Source organism: Phascolarctos cinereus, unplaced genomic scaffold, assembly GCF_003287225.1.
Source record: "Phascolarctos cinereus isolate Bilbo 61053 unplaced genomic scaffold, phaCin_HiC Scaffold_4;HRSCAF=312, whole genome shotgun sequence".
NCBI classification, from domain to species: Eukaryota; Metazoa; Chordata; class Mammalia; order Diprotodontia; family Phascolarctidae; genus Phascolarctos; species Phascolarctos cinereus.
This window is the reverse complement of record NW_027555847.1, coordinates 512,538,196-512,560,284: the sequence shown is the minus strand read 5'-3', so window position 1 is coordinate 512,560,284 and position 22,089 is coordinate 512,538,196. Positions and strand designations below refer to the sequence as shown.

At 38.3% G+C, this 22,089-nt stretch overlaps 1 protein-coding gene across 4 annotated transcripts in view; it reads right to left on the bottom strand.

Annotated features, from left to right (window-relative positions):
- The window catches only part of ARHGAP28 (Rho GTPase activating protein 28), a 191,952-nt gene that overhangs the window by 52,459 nt on the left and 117,404 nt on the right, over positions 1 to 22,089 (bottom strand). For all 4 annotated transcript variants that reach the window (XM_020974995.2, XM_020974994.2, XM_078153510.1 and 1 more), the window contains exons 2-3: positions 19,565 to 19,767; positions 11,775 to 11,992 (exon numbers count right to left, since the gene is read on the bottom strand). In XM_020974995.2, coding sequence (XP_020830654.1) covers positions 11,775 to 11,992; positions 19,565 to 19,767 — 421 coding nt within the window. The remainder of the gene's footprint in view (positions 1 to 11,774; positions 11,993 to 19,564; positions 19,768 to 22,089) is intronic.

The window sequence follows — 22,089 nt, the reverse complement described above, 5'->3', positions numbered from 1 at the left end:
ATAAGTATTCGGCTTGATAAATTCAGAGGACAGGATGATTGATAAGAAACAAAGTAAGGAATCATGGCTTCCTAAATGAAATGGGACTCGAGCTAGGCCTAAAGCCAGGAGTAGAATTTGGATAACCAGGAGGAGGGCCTTCCAGTCAAAAGTAAGAACATGGACAATGGCATAGACACAAAAACAGAAGAATTGGAAGAGACCTTGGAGGTTATGGACTATTGGAGTGAAGGTAGTACATGGGGAAATAGTAGAAAACTAAATTGGATAGATAGAGTTGGAGCAATTATGGAGAGCTTTGAAAGCCAAGCAGAATAAATTAGCTAGAATCAGCAATAGGAAGTATTGTAGATTTCTGAAGAGGGGTGGAAGTAATTTTAAAAGAATATTCTCTGGCAAAGAAATGGAAGTAAGTAGTAGGGAAAGGGAAGAGACTACAGTCAGGGAAGCTGTAATCGTAATTCACATGTATAAATTATTATAGGCACAGAGTGATGAGGGCTTGAACTAGTGTGTCAGCAATGGGAATGGAAAAGGAAAGAGGGATAAGAGAGAAACATCAAAAATTTGATAGCATTTGATAACTGACTTGGTGTCTGAGATAAAGGAGGGGAATCAAAGATGGGAGGCTTGGGACTGTGTGACAGAAAACTGTAAGGCTCTGAAAAGTAATGAGTTAATAATGCCTGTGACACATTTTGAACAAAGGGATAATATAGACTTATAAATGTTGCAGTTGTTAATAGGCAAAGGAAAATGGAAATTAATTTTCTCTCCGTTTGCTTTAGTTCCAGTGACCTTGAAATTGCTTCACACTGAGGAAAAAATTCCAATTTGTATCTAACAGAGAAAGGTTAGGACTAAAGGGAATAACATAAATTGCATTTGACTATGATCACCTTGGTATGTTGACTAGGGCCTAAGGGTGAGTAGGAGTGTGAGCCTGAGAGCACAGACCATTCAGACAGACTTGACATAAGGGTGGAGACAAATCACTCCTTTAGGTACCACTTTAAAAAAAAAAAAAAAAGGAACACTGCAACAGCTGAAATGCAAGGGGATGAAAACAGGCAGCCTACTGAAAGTGATTGGTTTTACTTAGAGAATGGGATGTTTTTTTGGGAATCTGAAACGATCTTCCTTCTTCTTGTTGGATTTGAATTCGATGAATGAACAAATGATATTTACTAAATGCCTACCACATGCCAGACACCATATTTTCTCTTCAAAGCCCCATCAGCATCATGGCTTTTCCAGCTGAGAAGGATGAATATGGTCAAGTGTATGCCATGAAAAGGAAGTCAAGGGCAGCATGATGGAGGCAGTGGTTCTTCAACTTTTTTTCCTCATGGCACAGTATACAACATTTCCATGAAGGATTGTAGCACTTTGGCAATACTCCAGGGCAGTCTGGAGACTGGTACATCCACAGATGTACAATAAGCAACAATTTTTTTGTGTGTTCTTTGGGAGCTGAAGGTCTGATATTGTGAAGTTAGTGCATATGTGTAATAGATGACTCCTATCTATTTTTGTGAATACTATTCTTATTATACTATGCATGCTGGGTAAATCGAATTAACATTGAACAAAATTTTATACACACACACTTTTTTTTTAATCTGTAGTCACATCCAACATTTGAAACTTGAGGCACAACATTTTTGAGAATCATTAGTATAGTGGAAAAAGTGATGGATTTGTAGTAAAAAGTCTGAACTTCCAACTCTGAAATTTTGTGATACCATAATTTTTATGAGTATACAGAATCACAAAGATTTTTACTTTAAATACATCTAGTTCAATCCCCTCCTTTCAAAGATAAAGAAACCGAAGTTTAGAGAGTTTTAGTGACTTAGACAATGACCAATTAGTTTAATTTACTATCTAGTACAACAACTCTGTTTTTAATCAACTGGATCTGTTGATGAACTTGTTTATTTCCAATAACCAAATGCTCTGTACATAAGTTTTTTTAGGGTTAGCAATCATTCTCATCACTACTGAAATACCATACAACATGGAAGATATAGTATATATGTATATAAACTCACATATATATAAAATATAATATAATGTGTATGTATATTTAAATGAAGTCTAATTTCCTGGTAGAATCAAAGCAATCAACAAAAATTTATTAAGCAGGTAGTGTGCCAGTCTCTGGAAAGACAAAAAAAAATCCCTCCCCATAAGGAGTTTAAATTCTATGGGGGAAATAATATGTACACATATAAATATCTATAAAATATATGTAAAATATTTATTATGTAATAATTTCAGGAGAAAAGTGTTAACAGCTGGAGAGATCAGGAAAGACCCTGTATAGGAGGCTGCATTTGAAATATATTTAATCCAGTTTGTTGTTTTTTGGTCATTTCAGGCATGTCTGACTCTCTGTGACCTCATTTGGAGTTTTCTTGGCAAAGATAGTAGAGTGGTTTGACATTTCCTTCTCCAGCTCATTTTACAGATGAGGAACTGAGGCAAACAGGGTTAAGTGACTTACCCAGGGCCACACAGCTAGTAAGTGTCTGAGGTTGGATTTGAACTCAGGAAGATGAGTCTTCCTGACTCCAGACCCTGGCACTCTATCCTCACTTAGCTGCCCACATCCAGTTGCCAAACCCTAAAATAGGCAGCCAAGAGAATTAACTTCTCAAGATTTCTTTGACATAAAGGTCAGGAACTAATTTAAAATATGTAAAAAAAAAGAAGTAATTGTAATTATAAATGTTTTACTTAAAGCTTATCATTATCAACTAAACTTACTATTGTAAGTAATGTAACTATTTACATTTAAATTAGTTCATTCAATGCCTAAAGAATCATAATTATTTTTCTATCACTCTAAGTACTCATCAAGATTCTTCATCCGTACATGAAAGCAGTGTATACTCCATTTTTTGGTTCTATTTCTTATTATCTTATAAGAGCTTTTCTTTTATGATTTTAAAAATTATTTTACAAGGGTCTTTTGAGACTTCTTTACACAGCATTCCTCATACTAGGTCCATCTTAATTATATTATTAGTATTCCATTATGTCATATAGCTTGGCAATTGACAAATCTTGTTTCTACTTCCACATCATCTCTTGCCATACACGCCCCTCTTGGCTTCTCCCCTCTCACACACCCTATTTCAGGGCCTCATTACTTCCTAATTGCTTTCTCTGTCTTCATACTCTCCCTGTTCCAATGCATCCTCCAGTTACCTACCAAAGTGGTTTGCCTTAGGCAGGTCCAATCTTGTTCACTCCCTTATTCAATAAACTCCCATGGCTGCCTATTACTTTGAGGATTACATGGAAGTTCTTGGATTTGGCATTTAAAGCTCTTCACAACCTAGTCCCATTCTACCTTTCCGGGCTCATTCCTGCCTCCTCCACCTGCTCCACCTGGATCACCTTGTATCTGCTTTATTTATGTTTTATAGATGTCTCACTCCCCAAAAATATAGGCACTTTTTGGGGCTAGGGTTATTTTGCTTTTGTCTCTGTATCCCCAGCACCTAGCACATATTAGTCCCTTAATACATACTTAATTATTAATTGATATATTTTCTTTTAGCTAAACCTCGGTAGGGAACTCCTGGTGAAAGAGCTCCCTTTACACACAGACTGACATGTCTTTGCAACTTAGAACCTTAGAGTGACTTGCCCAGGGTCTCAACTGAGTCTGTTTATACCACACTGCTACCTTTTGTGTAGTATTATATACCACAATTTATTTAACCGATTCCTTATTATTGGAAATTCAGTTTATTTCCTGTTTTTCCACCAATTAAATATAATGCTGCTATGAAAATCTATGAGTGGACAATTTAACGCTTCATTTTTTATGCAGCATGGAAAGAATGATTCTGGTTGAACCGAAACAGCCCATGGTTGCTACCACAACAAGGTGCTTTGTTTTCACATTAACTTTTTTTCCTTTACCTTGAAGAAGACAAAATCTTTCACAATATGGCTAAGAAATGTTTACCAGGGTGCCTGGAAAATGTATTTGCATCTGGGATTCTGCTGTCCAAGTTAAGCACTGTTAGAGATGAAAATAGCAGTAGTGTTCGGTGACACACAAAACTGAGGAATTCCCATTAGAAGAGGAAATATGAATAGCAGAAAGATGATGCAGAGGAGACAGTCATGTCTCCATTTAGACAAGTCATACAAGACAAGCAAGGGACCACAGGGCCAGTGGAGAGAACCAGTTCATCAACATCTTAATAGTCACCACAGAATCCCGAGGAAAAAGAGACTAGGGTTCAGCTGTTGTTGGAATGTGTAGACATGTCCAGGCTCTCAGAGCTCCCTTCTCTTCCCACTGTCCCCCCCCCCCCGCCCACCAGCAACACACATGCTCTGGATGAATTGCAGGCAGCAGAAATTAGGTTTGAGGGTGGTTAAGCAGAATGTGTTCCTGCTATTGTTCCTGGAAGATAAAACTGCTGTAAACAGCTGGGAGTTATTATAAGAGAGACTGAGCCAGCAGGACTCAAATGTATTTAGAAAACAGGTTTTCCTTTTAGACAAGGCACTCAAAAGATGTCTCTTTGTGTGGAGAGTACCAATTTCTTTTTTAATCAAGTGTTGTGGTTTTTTTCCCCCCTCTGGTATGTTTTCTTTAAGGGTTACAACACAACGAAATGAAATAAAGAAACATAAAAGGGGGGAAATGCTGCATATCTATGAAGAGAAGGCAATTTGTGCTCTTTGTAATAACCATACCTGCAGCTAAGAATGCTATTTTCTGGTTAGATTTCCAGGCAGCATCTTTGCAAGATGCTAGATTAAGTCAAGATTAAAAGAACCAGGAAGGAATTTGAGCCTAGGGAGGGGGCAGGGTTTAGTCAAACAATTCACAGTAAATTCAAAGACAGTGCTCTTCCCTGCAGTAAAATGCATGGGAGAGACTGTGGAGGGAAAGACTGTTAGCAGGAAAACTGGCTAAGAGATTACTGCAATAGTAAATGTTTGAGGCATATGACATCATTTACCTTGTTGATGAGTTTACTAGACTGACAGGTCCCAGGTATGCTGTAGACATAGTTTATCAGGAATTCAGCAAGGCATTCAAGGAGGACTTTTACAACGTTTGTGTACAAAATAGAGAGATCTGGGATGAATGATGGTACAGTCTGGAAAATTTGTAACTAGAATGACTAGACTCAAAGAATGCTGATAAATGGATTCAGGTCTTGATTTAACCTGATAATGTCTTTCTATTCCCATAGCCATTACCTTAGAATAGGCCCTCATGACCACTTACTTAGATTACCACTGTTATTCAGTAGTTTTTCAGTCCTGTCTGATTCTGTGATCCCATTTTGAGGTTTTCTTGGCAAAGATACTGGAATGGTTAGCCAATTCCTTCTCCAGCTCATTTTACAGATGAGGAATTGGGGCAAACAGGGTTAAGTGACTTGGCCAGGGTGATATAGCTAGGAAGTGTCTGGGGCTGGATTTGAACTTATAAGGATAAGTCTTCCTGATTCCAAGCCCAGCGCTTTACCCACTGTGTCACCTAGCTGCCCCAGTTTTCCCCCTAATACATTTTCCTACTTCTATTCCATTTCTCTTTCGGTCCATCCTATACACCACTGCTATATTTATCTTCCTTATATAAAGATCTGGTCATGTTATTTTTCTACTCAAAATTCTTAAATATCTTTATCTCGTCTACTGAGTTAAGCTCAAACTCCTTAGTGTGGTCATTTAAGGTAGTTTACAATCTGTCATCATCCTACCTTTCCAGCCTCATCTCATACTATTCTGACTCAAAGTATCAAAGAATATCAGAGTTAGAAGACTTGACTGTAGAAGCCATCTACTCCAAATCAATACATTCCACAGCATTCCCAACAAGCAGCCATTTGCCTTGACTTGAAAATCTTCATTGAGGACAAACCCATTCCCTCCTGTGGTAGTTCATTTCACTTTCAGTGAGCTCTAATTATTTTTTAAATTAATTTATTATTGTTTTAGTTTTCAACATTTACTTCTATAAGATTTTGAGTTCTAAATTTTCTCTCTCTTCTTCCCTTCTCCCCTCCCCAAGATGGTGTGCAATCTGATATAGGCTATACATATACATTCATATTAAACATATTTCCACATTAGTGATGTAAAGAAGAACTAGAATCAAAGGTAAAAACCAAGAGAAAGAACAAACAAGAACAAAAACAAACAAAAAAGAGAGAGAGAGAGAGAGAGAGAAAATAGTATGCTTTGATCTCCATCCAGACTCCATAGTCCTTTCTCTGGATGAGGATAGCATTTTTCATCATGAGTCTTTTGGAATTATCACTGCATTGCTGAGAAGAACTAAGTTTATCACAGTGGGTCATTGCGTGATGTTGCTGTTACTGTGTACAATGTTCTCCTGGTTCTGCTCACTTCACTAAACGTCAGTTCATCGAAGTCTTTCCAGGTTTTTCTGAAGTCTGCCTGCTCATCATTTCTCATAGAACAACAGTATTCTGTTACATTCATATACCACAACTTGTTCAGCCATTCCCCAACTGATGGATATTCCCTCAATTTCCAACCCTTGGCCACCACAGAAAGAGCTGCTATAAATATTCTGTACATGTGGGTCCTGTTCCCATTTTCATGATCTCTTTGGGATGCAGACCTAGAAATGATACAGCTGGGTCAAAGGATATGCACAATTTTATAGCCCTTTGGGCTTAGTTCAAAATTGAAGAGCTCTACTTATCAAGAAGGTTTCCATTATAAGTCAAAATCTGGCTTTCCAACTTTTACTCAATTCCTTGTTTTTCCCTCTGAGGCCACACAGAACAAGTCTAATCCCATTTCCATACGACAAGGCCTCAGATACGTGAAGACAGCTGTCATATGCCTTCTAAATGGGCTAAGCACCCTAGTTCCTTCAAAAAAGTCCTCATATGACATGTTCTCAAAGCTTGTCACCCCTTTACCACCCTGGTCACCCGCCACTGAACATTCTGCAATTTGTCAATGTCTTCCCAAAAATATAGCACCAAAAAATAAGCACAATATGGCAGATTTAGTCTGAAGAACTATCAGCTACCGAGTTTTGTCCGCTATGCCATTCACCACATCACGTAACATCACGTTAACTTTTTCAGCTTCCATATCATACTATTGACTCAGGAGTACGCAGTCAATTCAAGACCTCTACACAATATCAATTCCATCAAACATTTTTTGATTTTCATTGATCAACAATGGTCACAGATTCCATAGAATTTATGATAGGCTTAAATTATCAGCCAAGGGTTCTAGGTGCTACTCAACAAGCTGGACTTTTCCTAAGGTCCCAAATGATGTGATTAGGCCAAAATTGATGTTCTTTCCCCAAAAGTCTCCCCTTCCTCTCATGGCTGGGAGGCAGGAAGACCTAGGACCAAGAGGGGCACCCTTGTGGTCCTCCCTCAGCACTGGGCCATTCCATTGCCCATCTGGGCTGAAGGACTGCTCACAAGGCTTGGTGGGGATAGGACTCACCAACTGTATTCCCTCTTGTGAGATGAAGAACCATGAGCCCTATTCACTAAATGTTCTTGTTACTAACTACCTCCTAACATTCTTCAGACCTTACCAACTTTCCCTGTCTCTATGTCTTACAGATCCACCACTGTTATCTGACCTACTGATGCAACTTAAGGCCCCTTAGCCTTGCCAATCACACCACTGTTGCACCCTTAGGACCTCCAGGACTTTCCATCTGCATTGCAGAGCATCTTGAGAGTAAGGACTGTCTCATTTTTAGAATTTGTAATTCTTGGCACAGAGACTGGCACATAATAAGCTTTTAATAATATTTTTTCATTCATTTAATTCTTACACTTTCACTTCCTTTACCAAAGGGGTAAAGTGGCATAATTTCTATTTATTCAACTAATTATATTATGTCATTATGCTTAAAGATTATCAGTATGTTGAACTGATTATATCTGTAAAAATTAAAGCAAGCTGTACACAATAGAGATTCCAGTTTCAAGTCCAACCCTTTTTCTTCTTTAATATGCATATGGAAATACTTGTTTTATTTAGGTTTGAGGGTTTTTTAAGTCTAAATAAAGGGGGGCAGCCAGATGGCGCAGTGGACAGAGCACCGGTCCTGCATTCAGGAAGACGTGAGCTCAAATTTGGCCTCAGATACTTGACACTTAACTAGCTGTGTGACCCTGGGAAAGTCACTTGCAAATGCACCCTGGGCATTGCCTCACAAAAATAAATAACTAAATAAGCAAACAAATGAATAAATGAATGAATAAATGAATGAGTAAATGAATGAATGAATGAATAAGTAAATGAACAAATAAATGAATAAATGAATGAATAAATAAGTGAAAGAATAAATAAATGAATGAATAAATGAATAAATAAATGAAGAAATGAATAAACAAATAAATAAATGTCTAAATAAAGCGACTATGAGGAAATGAACTAATTGACTTAATAAGATGTTTAATCTGGAGTTTCCCATAAGATGTAAATTTAACCTCACCTGAAGTTCTGTGGCCTCAATTGTTCACCACTAGCATCTACTGATTCTACATGGGAGAGAGGAGTGGGGAGGGATTGAGAAGGGGATATAGAATACTCTCTACTGAAGGAAAAAAGGAGAAAACTCAGGAGCATCCATCTTTTATTAGGAGAGTAAGACAAAGAGAAAAAGTAAGAGAAAAAGAAAGGAGGAAGAGAAGTACTGGGTGGGTAGGGTTCAGTGAAGGGTTTACTCTATGCATCTCAAATGGACACTATGTAAAGTATTTTTCAAACCTTAAAACACAGTATAGATATTGGCTATATTATTATTCCAAACAAAAACAGATACTACTATTGCTGTCATTAAGACATCTCTACCTGGATGTTCCATCTGTTAACATGTCCAAAGCCAAGTTCATAATTTACCATCCAAATTAGATCATTCTTCCAACTTCATTATTTCTATTTGTGGTACAAACAGAGACTTGGATCTTCTGTGTTCCAACCTTGGGGTTATCTTGGACTCTTTTTGTTTTCTCCCTCAAGACTTATTATGCAATCACTTACTAGATCATCCTACCCATTCTTCTTTGTAGCATTCTGGGAATCTATCCCCTCATCCCTTCTCCCATTGGTGCCACCAAAATATTGACCTTCATTACACCCAACCTGGACTGGATGTGTGTTATGCATAAAAATAAACATATGGCAATGGCCATCTGTGCATTGATTGAAAATTGGTTTTGCCAAAATTGTGATTATTTATCCTTTCGCCAAGTGTTTATAACTTAGTTCAAACTGAAAGAATCCAAGACCTTAATTATTTATAAAAAACGTTTTAAATTTTCAAAATAAATCAGGTGGATTTTTTTTTTGCCCTGTTAGAGAATAGGACATTCAGTAGCTCATAAATTCTTGCTAGCTAAATTTTGGGGCAAGACCTGATTCTTACCTATATTTGTCATTTGGTGTCATTATTGTTATGGACTGGTCCTTCATTGCTTAATTAATGCCAGAGATTCTGTAATATTTGTAACATGGATCAAAAAGGCTCAAATGAAATAAATCATAACTAAGATACTCTTTCTTGTAAGAATCTTATGTCAAAAATAAAAGGGTGGATAGATATATTGTTTTCCTAAGAAGCAGACAAAGTGTTAGCTTTGGGTTCAGGAAGATTTGAATTTGAATCCTGCTTCATACATTTACTACCTGAATGATCTTGGGTAAGTCACATAAACTTTCATAGCCTCAGCTTACTCATTTGTAAAATAGAGATAACAACAGATCTATCTTTTATTTAAAGTTTATTGCGAAGATCAGATGACATAATATATGTAAAGTGCTTCACAAACCTTAAAACAGCTATTATCTACGGGAGCTATCATGAGTAGGGCAGCTATGTGGCACAGTAGACAGAACCTGGGGCCTGAAGTCAGGAAGATTCACCTTGTTAGGTTCAAATCTGGCCTCAGACACTTACTAATTGTGTGACCTTGGGCAAGTCACTTAACCCTATTTATCTCAGTTGATCATCTGTAAAATGAGCTGGAGAAGGAAATGGCCAACCGCTCTAGTATCTTTGCCAAGAAAACTCCAAATGGGGTCACCGAGAGTTGGCCGTGAATAAAACAACTAAACAACAATAACAACAAAGCTACCATGATTACTACTACTATGGCTCCTGCTATTACTACTACTACTACTTCCACTGAAGAACTAGAAGCATATTTGTGTTTAACATATATTTCTGTGGTACCTAACGAGTTTTTGTCCTGAATATACCAGATAATATTCAGGTCAAATAAACAAAAATTCTACCACTGAAAGAATTCTGTGAAAGTGAGACTAATATGGACAAAATGAATTAAAGGGTTGAGGCAACTATGCTAATAATTCCGATAGACACCAAATGACAAACATCCTTTTGTTGTCATTCTTGAGGAGGGAAGACCTGCTTTATTTATGACAAAATTACAGAATGGAGACACTTTATTCACCATGACCTCCCTCTTCTTCTCTACTCTACATCTCAAACTCCCTTGATAGCATAACTCATTCTGTCTCACTGAAAAGGAGTTCTGAGATCCAACAGGCCTAAAGCCAAAGGGGTCCCTGGCACAAAAAGGGTGAGAACACCTGGTCTAGTCTAATTCCATTTGGAAACCTCCCAAAGATTCAACATCCAAGGTAACTTCCCCAAGGTTAGAAATGCAGCACACCAGGATTTTGGACCCAGATCATTTCCACTAAAGCATATGATCTGAACCCAAATCTTCTGAATCCATTACACCAGGCTTTGTTTCCTACTGAGCTCTTTATAACACCTCCCCATTCCCTCCACCCTGCCTTTTACTCTTTGATTTTCAACTGGGACAATACGCAATACAGTGCTTTACACAGAGTAGTAGCTCAATTCATGAGCTAGGAAGCAAGAACACAGGAGGAGTGATAGGATCCGTGTCTGAGACCTACTTGCCAAATGTGTGACCTTGGATAGGTCATTTAACTGAGCTTCTGACCTTCAGCTTCCTCATTTTTAAAACAGAAGTAATAATACTGGCACTATCTATTTCAAGAGAATATTTTAAGGACTGGACAAGATATTACATGTAAAGTCTACACAAATGTGAACACTGTTAAAGGGATGAATGAATGAAAAATCGTAAACAGAAACAGAAGCAAGTTGCCATACAAAATGGCAAACTCATTGGAAAATTGGGGCCACAAAATAGCTATAAATAAAATGGAATTAAATCTTATGTTTTTTCACTAAATATGACACATGTCTTTCACTAAATTTTGATAAGTATCTTTTCAGAACATTCATGTACCTGTATAATATTTGATTAAAAATCCTGAGTCTCTTTCTTTGACATGATTTGCTTTCAACAGCAATATAAAAGCCATTAATGCACACCTACCATTTTAAACCAATATTCCTGCAGGTTTAGAATGCCACATGCACACCCCCATTGATCTGCTTGATCACAGGGTTTCACCCCAGTGCTTAGATTAATAAGTAAATACCTCAGTGCTTCACGCCAACCAAAACTTGCGTCATTGCCAAAATAACTCTCCAACTTCCAGAAACAGAGGGAGTGAATTTGAGTTTGGATGAGACATTGCAGATGAAGGATAGAGTTTTATCATTTTTAGGTCATGGTCTGTAAAACTTTGTACTGTGCTCCTGTCATTTTCTTTCCAATTAAAATGAATTGATTTAGCCTTACCCAGCCTTTGCTTTCAATTTAAAACAAACAATACAACATTTTTAGAGCATATTCATTACTCACAGGAGACTCGGCAACTCCAAAGATGTCTCGGACATCTCTGACAGAGTGTTTGTTCTTCTTCCTCATGGTCTGAGTATAGGTGTTGTATCTCTTTTGGACTGCAGCTGCCTGGGTTCGAGTCAAGGTGGAGAGTAAGGCCTGTCCATCTTCCTCTTCGGCTCCTGAGATTAGTGTTGATAAACCCACATCTTGCAACCACTCAGCTTCAAGCTCTCCTTCTGCAAAAGGATTACCGGAGAGGGGTTACAAACATTCTCTGGACCAAGAGATGCCATGTTTCTGCGTGTATCAGGGATGGGGGAGATTAAATAGAAAATACCTAAGGCAAAGAACAAAACGAAATGAAAAATCTTACCATGAAATCTTACCATTTCTGATGAACTGTTTCAAGAACTTGTTAGAATTCATTTATTAAAATTTATGCTGCAAAATGTTTACTAAAGGACCCATACTTCTAAGTAGGTTCTCTGTTATTTAGTACATAGTCTGGCCTATCAAATATTCTGATTAAATTAGAGTTACCATAAGAACAAGTTATGAGGTTGGACGTTAGATATTAGGGGGAACTTTGCCTCCGTTATTCCATTTGAGCCTCACAATAATCCAGTCACCATTTACTAATGAAGAAACTGAGGCACAAAGCATTGAAGTAGCCTGCCTGTGGTCATATAACTAGGATATGTAGCAGGTAGGATTTGAACTGAGATTTGGTATTGGCTTTTGTATGTTTGTTTGTTTTTTTAAGTACCAGACTTGTGATTCCATATGTGTGGAGTGTTCCTTTATCAATGCAGACAGGGATCTATTCTGCTATTTGTGATCTTAGAGATTTTCCTGGAAGGGCTCAGAGGTAAAATGGCTTGTCCAGGGTCACAAAGCCAGTATTTGGTAAGAAAAGGATTTGAACCCAAGTCTTCCTGACCCCAAAATCAACCAGCACTGTTATCCACTATGTTATGCTATCTCTTAAACCCAGGAATATATTCTCTAGAAAGATGGATGCATAGGTAGACAGACAGAGATGGTATGTATCTATCTATGTGTATATATTATTCTCTAAATACACTGCATAGGATATTTTTTCTCTTTAAAATTTTTTGATCTTTTTTCATTCTCTTTACTTCCAAATATATCAATTTCCCTCTCCTAACCAGTAAGCAATCTGTTGAAATCAAGATTTTTTTTTTAAAGAGAGAGTGGGGAAAAAAGCAAATTAGCAAAATTAAGCAATACATCAATTGAATCTGACACTATATTCAATGTTCTATTCCTACAATCTCCCACCTCTGCCAAGAATGGGGGAGGGGCACTCTCTCACTTCTTGGGGTGGGAACACTTTTTACAAAGAATTAGAACAAAATAGACATCATACTATAATTAAAATTTAACTAAACATTAGTTAATCTTTGATGATTAGATGATTAATGATTTGATGATGAAGAGGCAGTTCCAAATTATTCAGTGCCTCAAGGTCATCATAATGAACATCAGTTTTCATTCACTGTACTGTAGATATAAGCAGGCAGTAACGGAGAGTTCTGATTAATTAAATGTCAAATGATATAAATTGTACCATATATCCAAGAACTGAAACTGTCCTGAGTGTTCCCTAAAAAAGATCCTGCTTCATGAACAGGTAAGAGTGATTAGAAATCCTACTAGGCTTATATCATATCCCAAAGAGATTTTAGAAAGGGGAAAAAGATCCATATATGTGCAAAAAAATGCTATGTAGTACTTTTTGTTATATCAAAGAACTGGAAATTGAGTGGATGCCCATCAACTGAAGAATGGCTGAAGGAACTATGGTAAGTGAATGCAATGGGATATTATGGTGCCAGAAGAAATAACAGAAGTGATGGATTCAGAGATACCTGAGAAGAATTATATAAACTGATCCAGAGTGAAGTGAATAGAACCCAGAGAACAACTTATACCACCATTCCTGTATCACAATTCCTTTGCAGCACTACAAAGGAAAAGATGGCGATAGACTTAAGAATTATGATATATATATATATATATACATATATATATATATATGTATATATATATATGTATATATATATGTATATATATATATACATATATATATACACAAATAGATGATAGATAGATAGATAGATAGATAGATACACATACATGTAAGTATGTATATATGTGTGTGTCTATGACCATCAGCTAGCTACTCTAGAAAACTGCCCATAATTCATACTTCTCACCTCTGGGCAGAGGTGGCTGCAGAACAAGAGATATTTTTCAGATGTGGGCATCTGAAGTAAAGCATCTGAAAGTAAAGATTTATTTTGCTTACTAAACTCTTATATACTATAAAAGGAGGTTTATTGGGGGAAAGTGAGGTATAATGATAGTATTATGTTTTATAAATATAATATTTTATTTATTAATAAACTTAATATTTTATTTATAAAGGTAATATTTTAAAGAGAACAGAAAAAAGAAAAACAACAGAATATTTTTTAATATGCATGGGAGAGAGCAGAAGGCAGTTCAGAAGGGGACCCAGACAAACAAAGCAGTGGTAGGAGTACCATGTTACTTTTACCACATATATTTAAACAAAACAGGATATAACAGAGATCCCACTGTCACATACAATCCTCTTCTTCTTTCCATTGCATATGAACATGTTCCTATTTGTTGATGTTTATCAAATTCATCATAAAGATAAAGAACATTTTAAAATGGTTTGGAATTAGCATCAGCCTAGAAGCACTGACCTCTGCTTGCACAGTAATTGCAAAGACTTCTAAAGTGCATTTTTTTTTTTTGGTAAGGCAATTGGGGTTAAGTAACTTGCCCAGGGTCATACAGCTAGTGAGTATCATGTGTCTGAGGTAGGATTTAAACTCAAGTTCTCCTGACTCCAGGGCAGGTAAAGTGCATTTTCTTGAGTAGGTAAATATTTCACTTGAAATTTGGTTTGTGATATCTACCTGCTTTGGGAGTTCTCATAAACTCATAGATAATTCAAAGATAAACCTTAACAAACATCTGAACTAAGTCAGCCTTAATTGATGACTTTTTTTAAAGACAATCCAGCATTTTACCCCTGGAGACAAAGTTTAAGCAAGTGTTTGTGTCTTCCTCTACTGGGGAAATGTTTTCATCCAAGAAGACTCCAGGTTGTTTATTTCAATTTAAGGTTTTGCAAAATGTGGTTTTATGTATAAGACTTGATTAGAATAGGCACAGAAACTGCACCTGTGATTTCAGTGGTTTAGGGAACTCCCAGGTAAGGAAATTCACTCTACCAAAGCAGGCTGGCCATCTTCTCTACAACCTTCTCTCTCTTAAAGTTTCCTAGACTACTGAGAGGTTAAGAGATTTGTCCAAGGTTACACAGCCAGGATGTGTCAGAGGTGGAATTTGAATTCAGACCTTCCTGGCCCTAAGGCCAATTCTCTATCCACTATGCCACATCTCTGACTTGCTAAAAAAAAAAAAATACCCTGTCTCCTATTGGCCAGCCAAATACACACTTAGTTATACATTCTCTTTGTGGCCTTCAGTAAAGGAAGCAGATATTCAAGAATCACATTATTTTATGGCCATATTACTTTATTCTCCACATGCAGTAATTTAGGTAGATGACTTAGCCAAATCAGTCTTTGAGATGCAGTTACAAGGATATTTAAGACTGTCTAAAGATGGAAGATCAATTAAGCCCTGTCTTAGACACAGATGCTCACCAGAAGAGGTGAGGGGCACAGGGTATGAAGAGAAGAATTGTCTATAGCTTAAAAGTATGATCCTCTAGCTTCTCTTCCTATCAGAGACAAGTATATTTCAGGGAAGAAACATTTGAAAGAAATAAAAGAGAAAGGCATTTATTCCATTGTCCGTACCCTCCTTGAGCTAAGGGGAAAATGAAGCCAGGAAGACTCTAAAATCATCTGATTGGTTGTTGAAATGACCTCTGGTAAATCGGGGGTCCCCACAAGGAAAGAAGGAGCTACATAAGAATTCCAAGGATCATATATTTAGTGCTGGAAGGTACGTTAAAGTCATCTAGTCCACTTACCACCTCCATCCCCCCATTTTATTAGATAAGGAAACTGAAACCTGAAGGTGAAAGTGACGACCAAAATCACATACATAGTAAATGGCAAGGGTAGGAATAGAATCCAAATTCAGAGACGTTATTCTTCCCAATGTATCATGTTTTTCTTGAATTCATCTTGGTGCCAGTCAGCTGGCCTTCCATGCTAATTAATCACTTTCTTTATTGATTATCTGCAATTTTTCCTGTCTATGTCTTGTTTGGGCAGTTACGTAGTACAGTGGATAGAGCGCTGGGCCTGGAGTCAGGAAGACCTAACTTCAAATCTGGCCTCAGACACTTACTAGCTATGTGACCCTGGGCAAGTCACTTAACCCTGTGTGCCTCAGTTTCCTCACCTCTAAAATGAGCTGGAGGAAGAAATGGCAAACCAGTCCAGTATCTTTGCCAAGAAAACTCCAAATGGGGTAATGGAGAATCAGATACGACTGAACCTGTAGAGATTCCATTCTACACAAGAGACAATAGAATACTGAAGCTACACAAATGCGGAGGCATTGTGCTTTAAAAGGATAATTTTTTTTGTTTTAAAGTGCTGTCACATATGTTGCAGCCTCACAATAATAACCTTATGTTTATTTAGTTCTTTACAAAGCATTTTTTTTTGATGAGGCTATTGGGGTTAAGTGACTTGCCCAGGGTCACACAGCTAATAAAGTGTCAAGTATCTGAGGCCAGATATGAACTCAGGTCCTCCTGACTCCAAGGCCAGAGTTCTATCCACTGCCACCTAGCTGCCCCCACAAAGCATTTTCTGCACCTCAACCTAGGAAAGCAAATAAGATGGCTGCTTATTATTTTCCCATTTTACCTCTAGGATAGTTGAGGCTTAGAGATACTGTTAAATGCCCAAGGTCACACAGCTAGCAAATGTCAGAGCCAACCTAAAACATAGGTGCTCTGAACCAATGGAGGAAATTGAAACCTAGACAGGTGGGCGGACAACCACAGTCACACAAGTGGTAAGTAACAAGGGTAGGATTTGAACCCAGGGCCAATGCTTTGGTATGCTTTCCTTTTTTGTTTGGAAGCAGGGGTGATTCATTAAAACTGAGTACCATGACCCTTAATAATTCATCTCAAAAGCTGTCATTTTTCCATCTGAGAACTAAGGCCAATTACGCTCATTTCCCTGTTCCAGGCTTCTCTTCACTCCTTCTTTTCCTTCTCCCTTGCAGTATACAGTGAAACTGTTGAGATAGGACACGAGTCCAAACCAACATTTTGCCTTTCTGTAGTCTTCTCTGGGCTGACATGAGTGTATGACTGTAATAATGTAAAGCAGAATATGACACTAGAACCAGATTTTTAGCTTCACATCTGTGTGACCTTGGACAAATCACCTTACCCCACCCCACCCTTTCCTTTCCCTGGTCCTACCCTCGGGCTGTAGTTCGTCAAAAGAGGTCAATACATCTAATTTGCAAAATAATAGCCTGGAATAAATGCTTTCTAAATAAGTTCCCGGTTAACTTAGGGCTTAAACTATATTGAGGCTGGGGTCAAAGAGGCCTGAGAAGAGGCTGGCTCAGTGTGAGATGCCATGAGGTATAATAAAGCATTGAGTTCTCACTCAGCCCTTTCAGTTCAGTTCAAATCCTAGCTCTGAGACTCATTAGCTTGGAGACTACAGGCAAATCACTTAATCTCTCTGAGGCTCAGATTCTGCCTCTGTTAAGTCAGCGTTAAGATAGTACCTACTTCACATGGCTATTGTGAGGAGAAAATGATATAACTGAGAAAGCACTTTGCAAACCCTAAAGTCTCACATAAATTTATCTGCTATTATTATTCAAGCTCCCCCAAAAATATAACTCCATAGCATGCACAATAATCTTGCTAGCTTGCTAGCTTACTCTGTCATGACACACAAAAAAAATCGGCAATCATTTATTAAACAACCGCTATGTGCCAGGCACTGTGCTAAGTGTACAAAAAGAGGCAAAAGATAGTCCCTGTCCTCGAGGAGCTTACAATCTCAGAGTCAGGAATACCTGGGTACAAGTATTGGTTCTGCCACATACTCAATGTGTGACTTTTGGCAAATCATTTAAGAATTCAGGACCCCAGACAGCTCTCAAAGATTGTAATAGCGGGAACAGATGCCAATCTACCTTAGTAAGGTAGAATTCTGTAAACCAATGAAATCATAGGTCTGGTAATATATTAAGATACACATGTGTATATAGGTCATATATTATGTACATGTAATATGTACATATAGAGTTTGTATATAAACTATAGAGAACATATCTATATATTATAAAGGATATGTGCATCCATATACAATGTAGATACACATATATGTATGCACACACAATATATGTATACACACATATGTATACATAGATACTTATACATAGATAAATATTAAACATGTTATCTCAAGGATTTATGGAGAAACAAGACACAGAAAGAATGGGAGTTTTGAGACAATGATGCTAACAGCATTAAGATAGTCAAAATCAGCCCACAGAAATGCTAAACCATTGGAGATTTTATAGATGGAGTAAGTGCAGGGCTCTGCTGATGTATGCTAATTATATTATAATGAGGATACAAGACAACACAAGACTGGTGTTTGAGTAACTTTGCTGGGGGGTGGGGCAGAGGAATGCTTGGAAGCCTCATGGAGACTGGAGACATGAGACTGGGGGCAAACATGATGTACCTTATTTGTACCTATATCCAGAAGGAAAGAGTTGTATTTGAGTTATAAGAGAGTAATGAACTTGCTCTCCCATACCTATGTGAATTCAAGAAACTACTGGATAAATCCAGGTTTCCTCTAAGTTACTCCTGACTTAAGAAGGTCAAGATGGAAACTGGAGGAGAGGGGGAGGGGAATCATGGAGGGAAAACACTCTCTTCACCTGCCTCTTGTCACAAACCTGTTCACACCTGCTCAACAAGCCCTTGGCCACTTGCCACTAATTACACTCACAGGCCCCCTCCCTTCTCCCCAAGCACTCTTTTTTCTCTTGCTGAGGTCACTAGACATTCAGGAAAAGTGACATTTGGATAACTCAGCATCTGACACCACTCATCCCCACTGGCCCCAAATGCTAGGGTCTCTCCATCAGGATCAGCTAGTGAAATGAGGGAAGTCTGATTTGCTCTCCTCATGCACCCAAGGCAAACCTAACTCAGAATGTCTCTGAAGGTTGTCCCTAGGATGCCCTACTTCCCTTACACTCACTCCATTGTATTGAAAGCCTTTAATAAATGCTCCATGGGCAATGCACTTTCTGTCACACTCACTCACTGGAGGTTCTCCAGCCCATTTCCATTAAGTTCTTTATAGCCCAGGGGTTCAGTCTGGTTAGCTGTGTAAGGGCTGCGGCTTCCCTTCAAGGATGTCAGCCTTTTCTCCAGGGTTCTTAATCCTAAGTAAGACCTCTAACCTAAGAAAAGTAACTCATCCCATGTCAACGCAAATGAATGAGTCTGACCTCCTTCCCTAAATATCCTCATACCAGGGCTCAGCTGGTGCTCTGTGGGTGGGGAAAAATGTGACCTTCATCCAGTTCAAGTTACCCTGAAGTTGGCAAGAACTTACATGAACCTGAGGTCATTAATACAGGGAAGTCTCTTGGCTCACTATGTTTACTTCGATCTCTGTTTGGGAGAAACAAAGGAATAGGGGAGGCAATAAAAAATATCTACAGAATTCATAACCTGGGAAACAAAATAGGATGTTACTCACCATCAGCAGGCTTGACCTCAGTGACTGTCTGTTCTTCCTGTCCACCCTCACTGTTTTCTTTAATACTTTCAACTTCACACCAGAAATCCTCCATCGAAGTACTGTCTACGGAGGCTTGGGAGTTGGACCGGCTAAATGTGGGAGGATGGAGGGATTCATTGGAGAGCATTCTGTTAATTCTTCGGCAGCGAGGGATAGATTTTCTGGGGGAAAAGAAAGAAACTCAATTAAAAATAAGTCTAAAGCATTTTGGGAAATCACAAAATTAATATGGAGCTAAAAAAAAATCAATGCTTTAGGCCATTGTGTTTTAAATAGAAATGGAGCTGCAGTATTAATGTGACCGTTTCCATCAATCTGCGAAGGTTTCTGTATTTGAATGTACATACGTATATCTTCAATTTCATTGGGTGCCCTCTGTATCACACTGCAGCTGGGCAACAATGAAGTGCTGATCTTTGGGTCACCCTAAGCCAACATGTATAAGCTCTATCATATTTATTAAATATAGTATATGGCATTATTTCTAACAGGAAACTGAATCCAACTGGAAGACAAAGTTCCAGGTAGAACTTTCATGTGCCTGTCCTGGTAGGGAAAATCAGAATTTTCAGCAGCTTAAAAATAAAAGACATTGCCATTTATGTTTTAGACGGTTTCACTTTCTTCTCCTTCCCTCTTGTCAAAAAGAAGGTATAGCATCCCCTACTCCTCACTCAGGTCCTTGATCCCATGTTTCCTTCTCCTCCAGAACCTGGCTTCCAAGGTCACCTTCTGCCTCAAACATCTTCAATTTCTTTCCCTCTAACAACTCCCTCCCCTCTGCCTACAGACATACTTAAGTCACCCCAGTTTGAGAAAAGTCTTCCCTTGACACTTTTACCCCATCCAGCTACTGTTCCATCTCTCCTCTGACTGCTAAATGTTTTGAAAAAGTTATGTCTGTCAGTCATTCAATAAGCATTTATTAAGCACCAAGTGTGTGCCAGAGTCTGTGCTAAGTGCTAGGGACACTAAGGCACCTCTAATGGGAGACACAGTAAGCAAATATATACAATAGATAGATAGATAGACTGATAGATGGATAGATAGATACACACCACACACACACACACACACACACACACACACACACATATGCCCCTGTAGATATAAGCTAAATACAGGATAAATAAACAGCTATACCTAGGATTAACAGGAAATAATTAACAGAGAGAAGGCACTAGAATTAAGAGGGATTGGAAAAGGCTTCAAGGATTATCTGTACTAAGTACTTCTATTTATTCTAAATTCTTCTACTTAATACCCATTCTCTTCTTAACCCCTTGTAATTGGGCATACATCTCCATTTTACTGAAACTATTCTCTCCAAGGCCATGGATGAGTTTCTTCTCTCTAAATCCAAGGTTCTGTTCATGGCTTTCTCTTTTCTTTTACCCATCAACTTCAACAACTTCTTTATAGAGAGGATCCTCAAATCTATAAATCTAGTCCTGACCTCTCTCACAAATTCCACAGCCATATCTCAAAATGCCTACAGGACATCTACCTATTCTATCAGCCCTCAAACTGAACACATCTAAAACCTTTTCTCTAAACCTGCTCTTCCTCTTTTTGTCTGCGGCATCACCATTCACCCTGTCTCCCATGTGCTTGTAACCCTGGGATTATCTTTGCCTCTTCTACATCTCTGGTCTCTCATATTCAATCCATCACTATGTCTTGGTAATGCCACTTCTCCAACATCAGCAGTCATCTTGCCCTCCTCTGGGATTCTATTGCCACTATCCTGGTATAGGCTCTCTTACCTGCACTAGTCACACTCTCCTAACAGGTCTTTCCCCACTCACTCTGTAACCCCTCCAATGTGATCTCATACAGCTGCCAGAATAAACTATTTTTGTTGTTTTTACTGCAAAGATCTGGTCATGTCCCTCTTCTTTTTGAGAATCTTCAGGTACTCTTTGTTGTCTCCCATATAAAGTTCAGCTTCTCATGCCTGACATTCAGGGACTTTCACAATCTAGGACGAATTTCATACAATGCTACTCTCCTCCACGTACTTTAGCTATGCTCTAGCTAAACTGAACTATTCACATTTCATCTCACGCATGCACTAACTCAGTGACCCAGTGCAATCCATTTAATCTCTCTGTGCCTCAGTTTCTTCACCTATAAAATGGATTGGCCTCAGTGACTAACAAGGTCCCATCTAGATCTAAATCTATGATTCTTTGAGCCTACTCTCATACTTTAACTGATCATATTTTAAATGATTCTGGATCAAATAAGAGGGGTAGCTAGGTGGCAGAGTGGACAGAGTACCAGGCCCGAAGTCAGGAAGATTCATCTTTCTGAGTTCAAATCTGACCTCAAACACACTAGCTGTGGGACTGCAGCAAGCCACTTAACTCTGCTTGCCTCAGTTTCCTCATCTATAAAATGAACTGGAGAAGGAAATGGCAAACCACTCCAGTTTCTTTGCCAATAAAACCCCAAATGGGGTTCAAAGAGTTGGATACAAC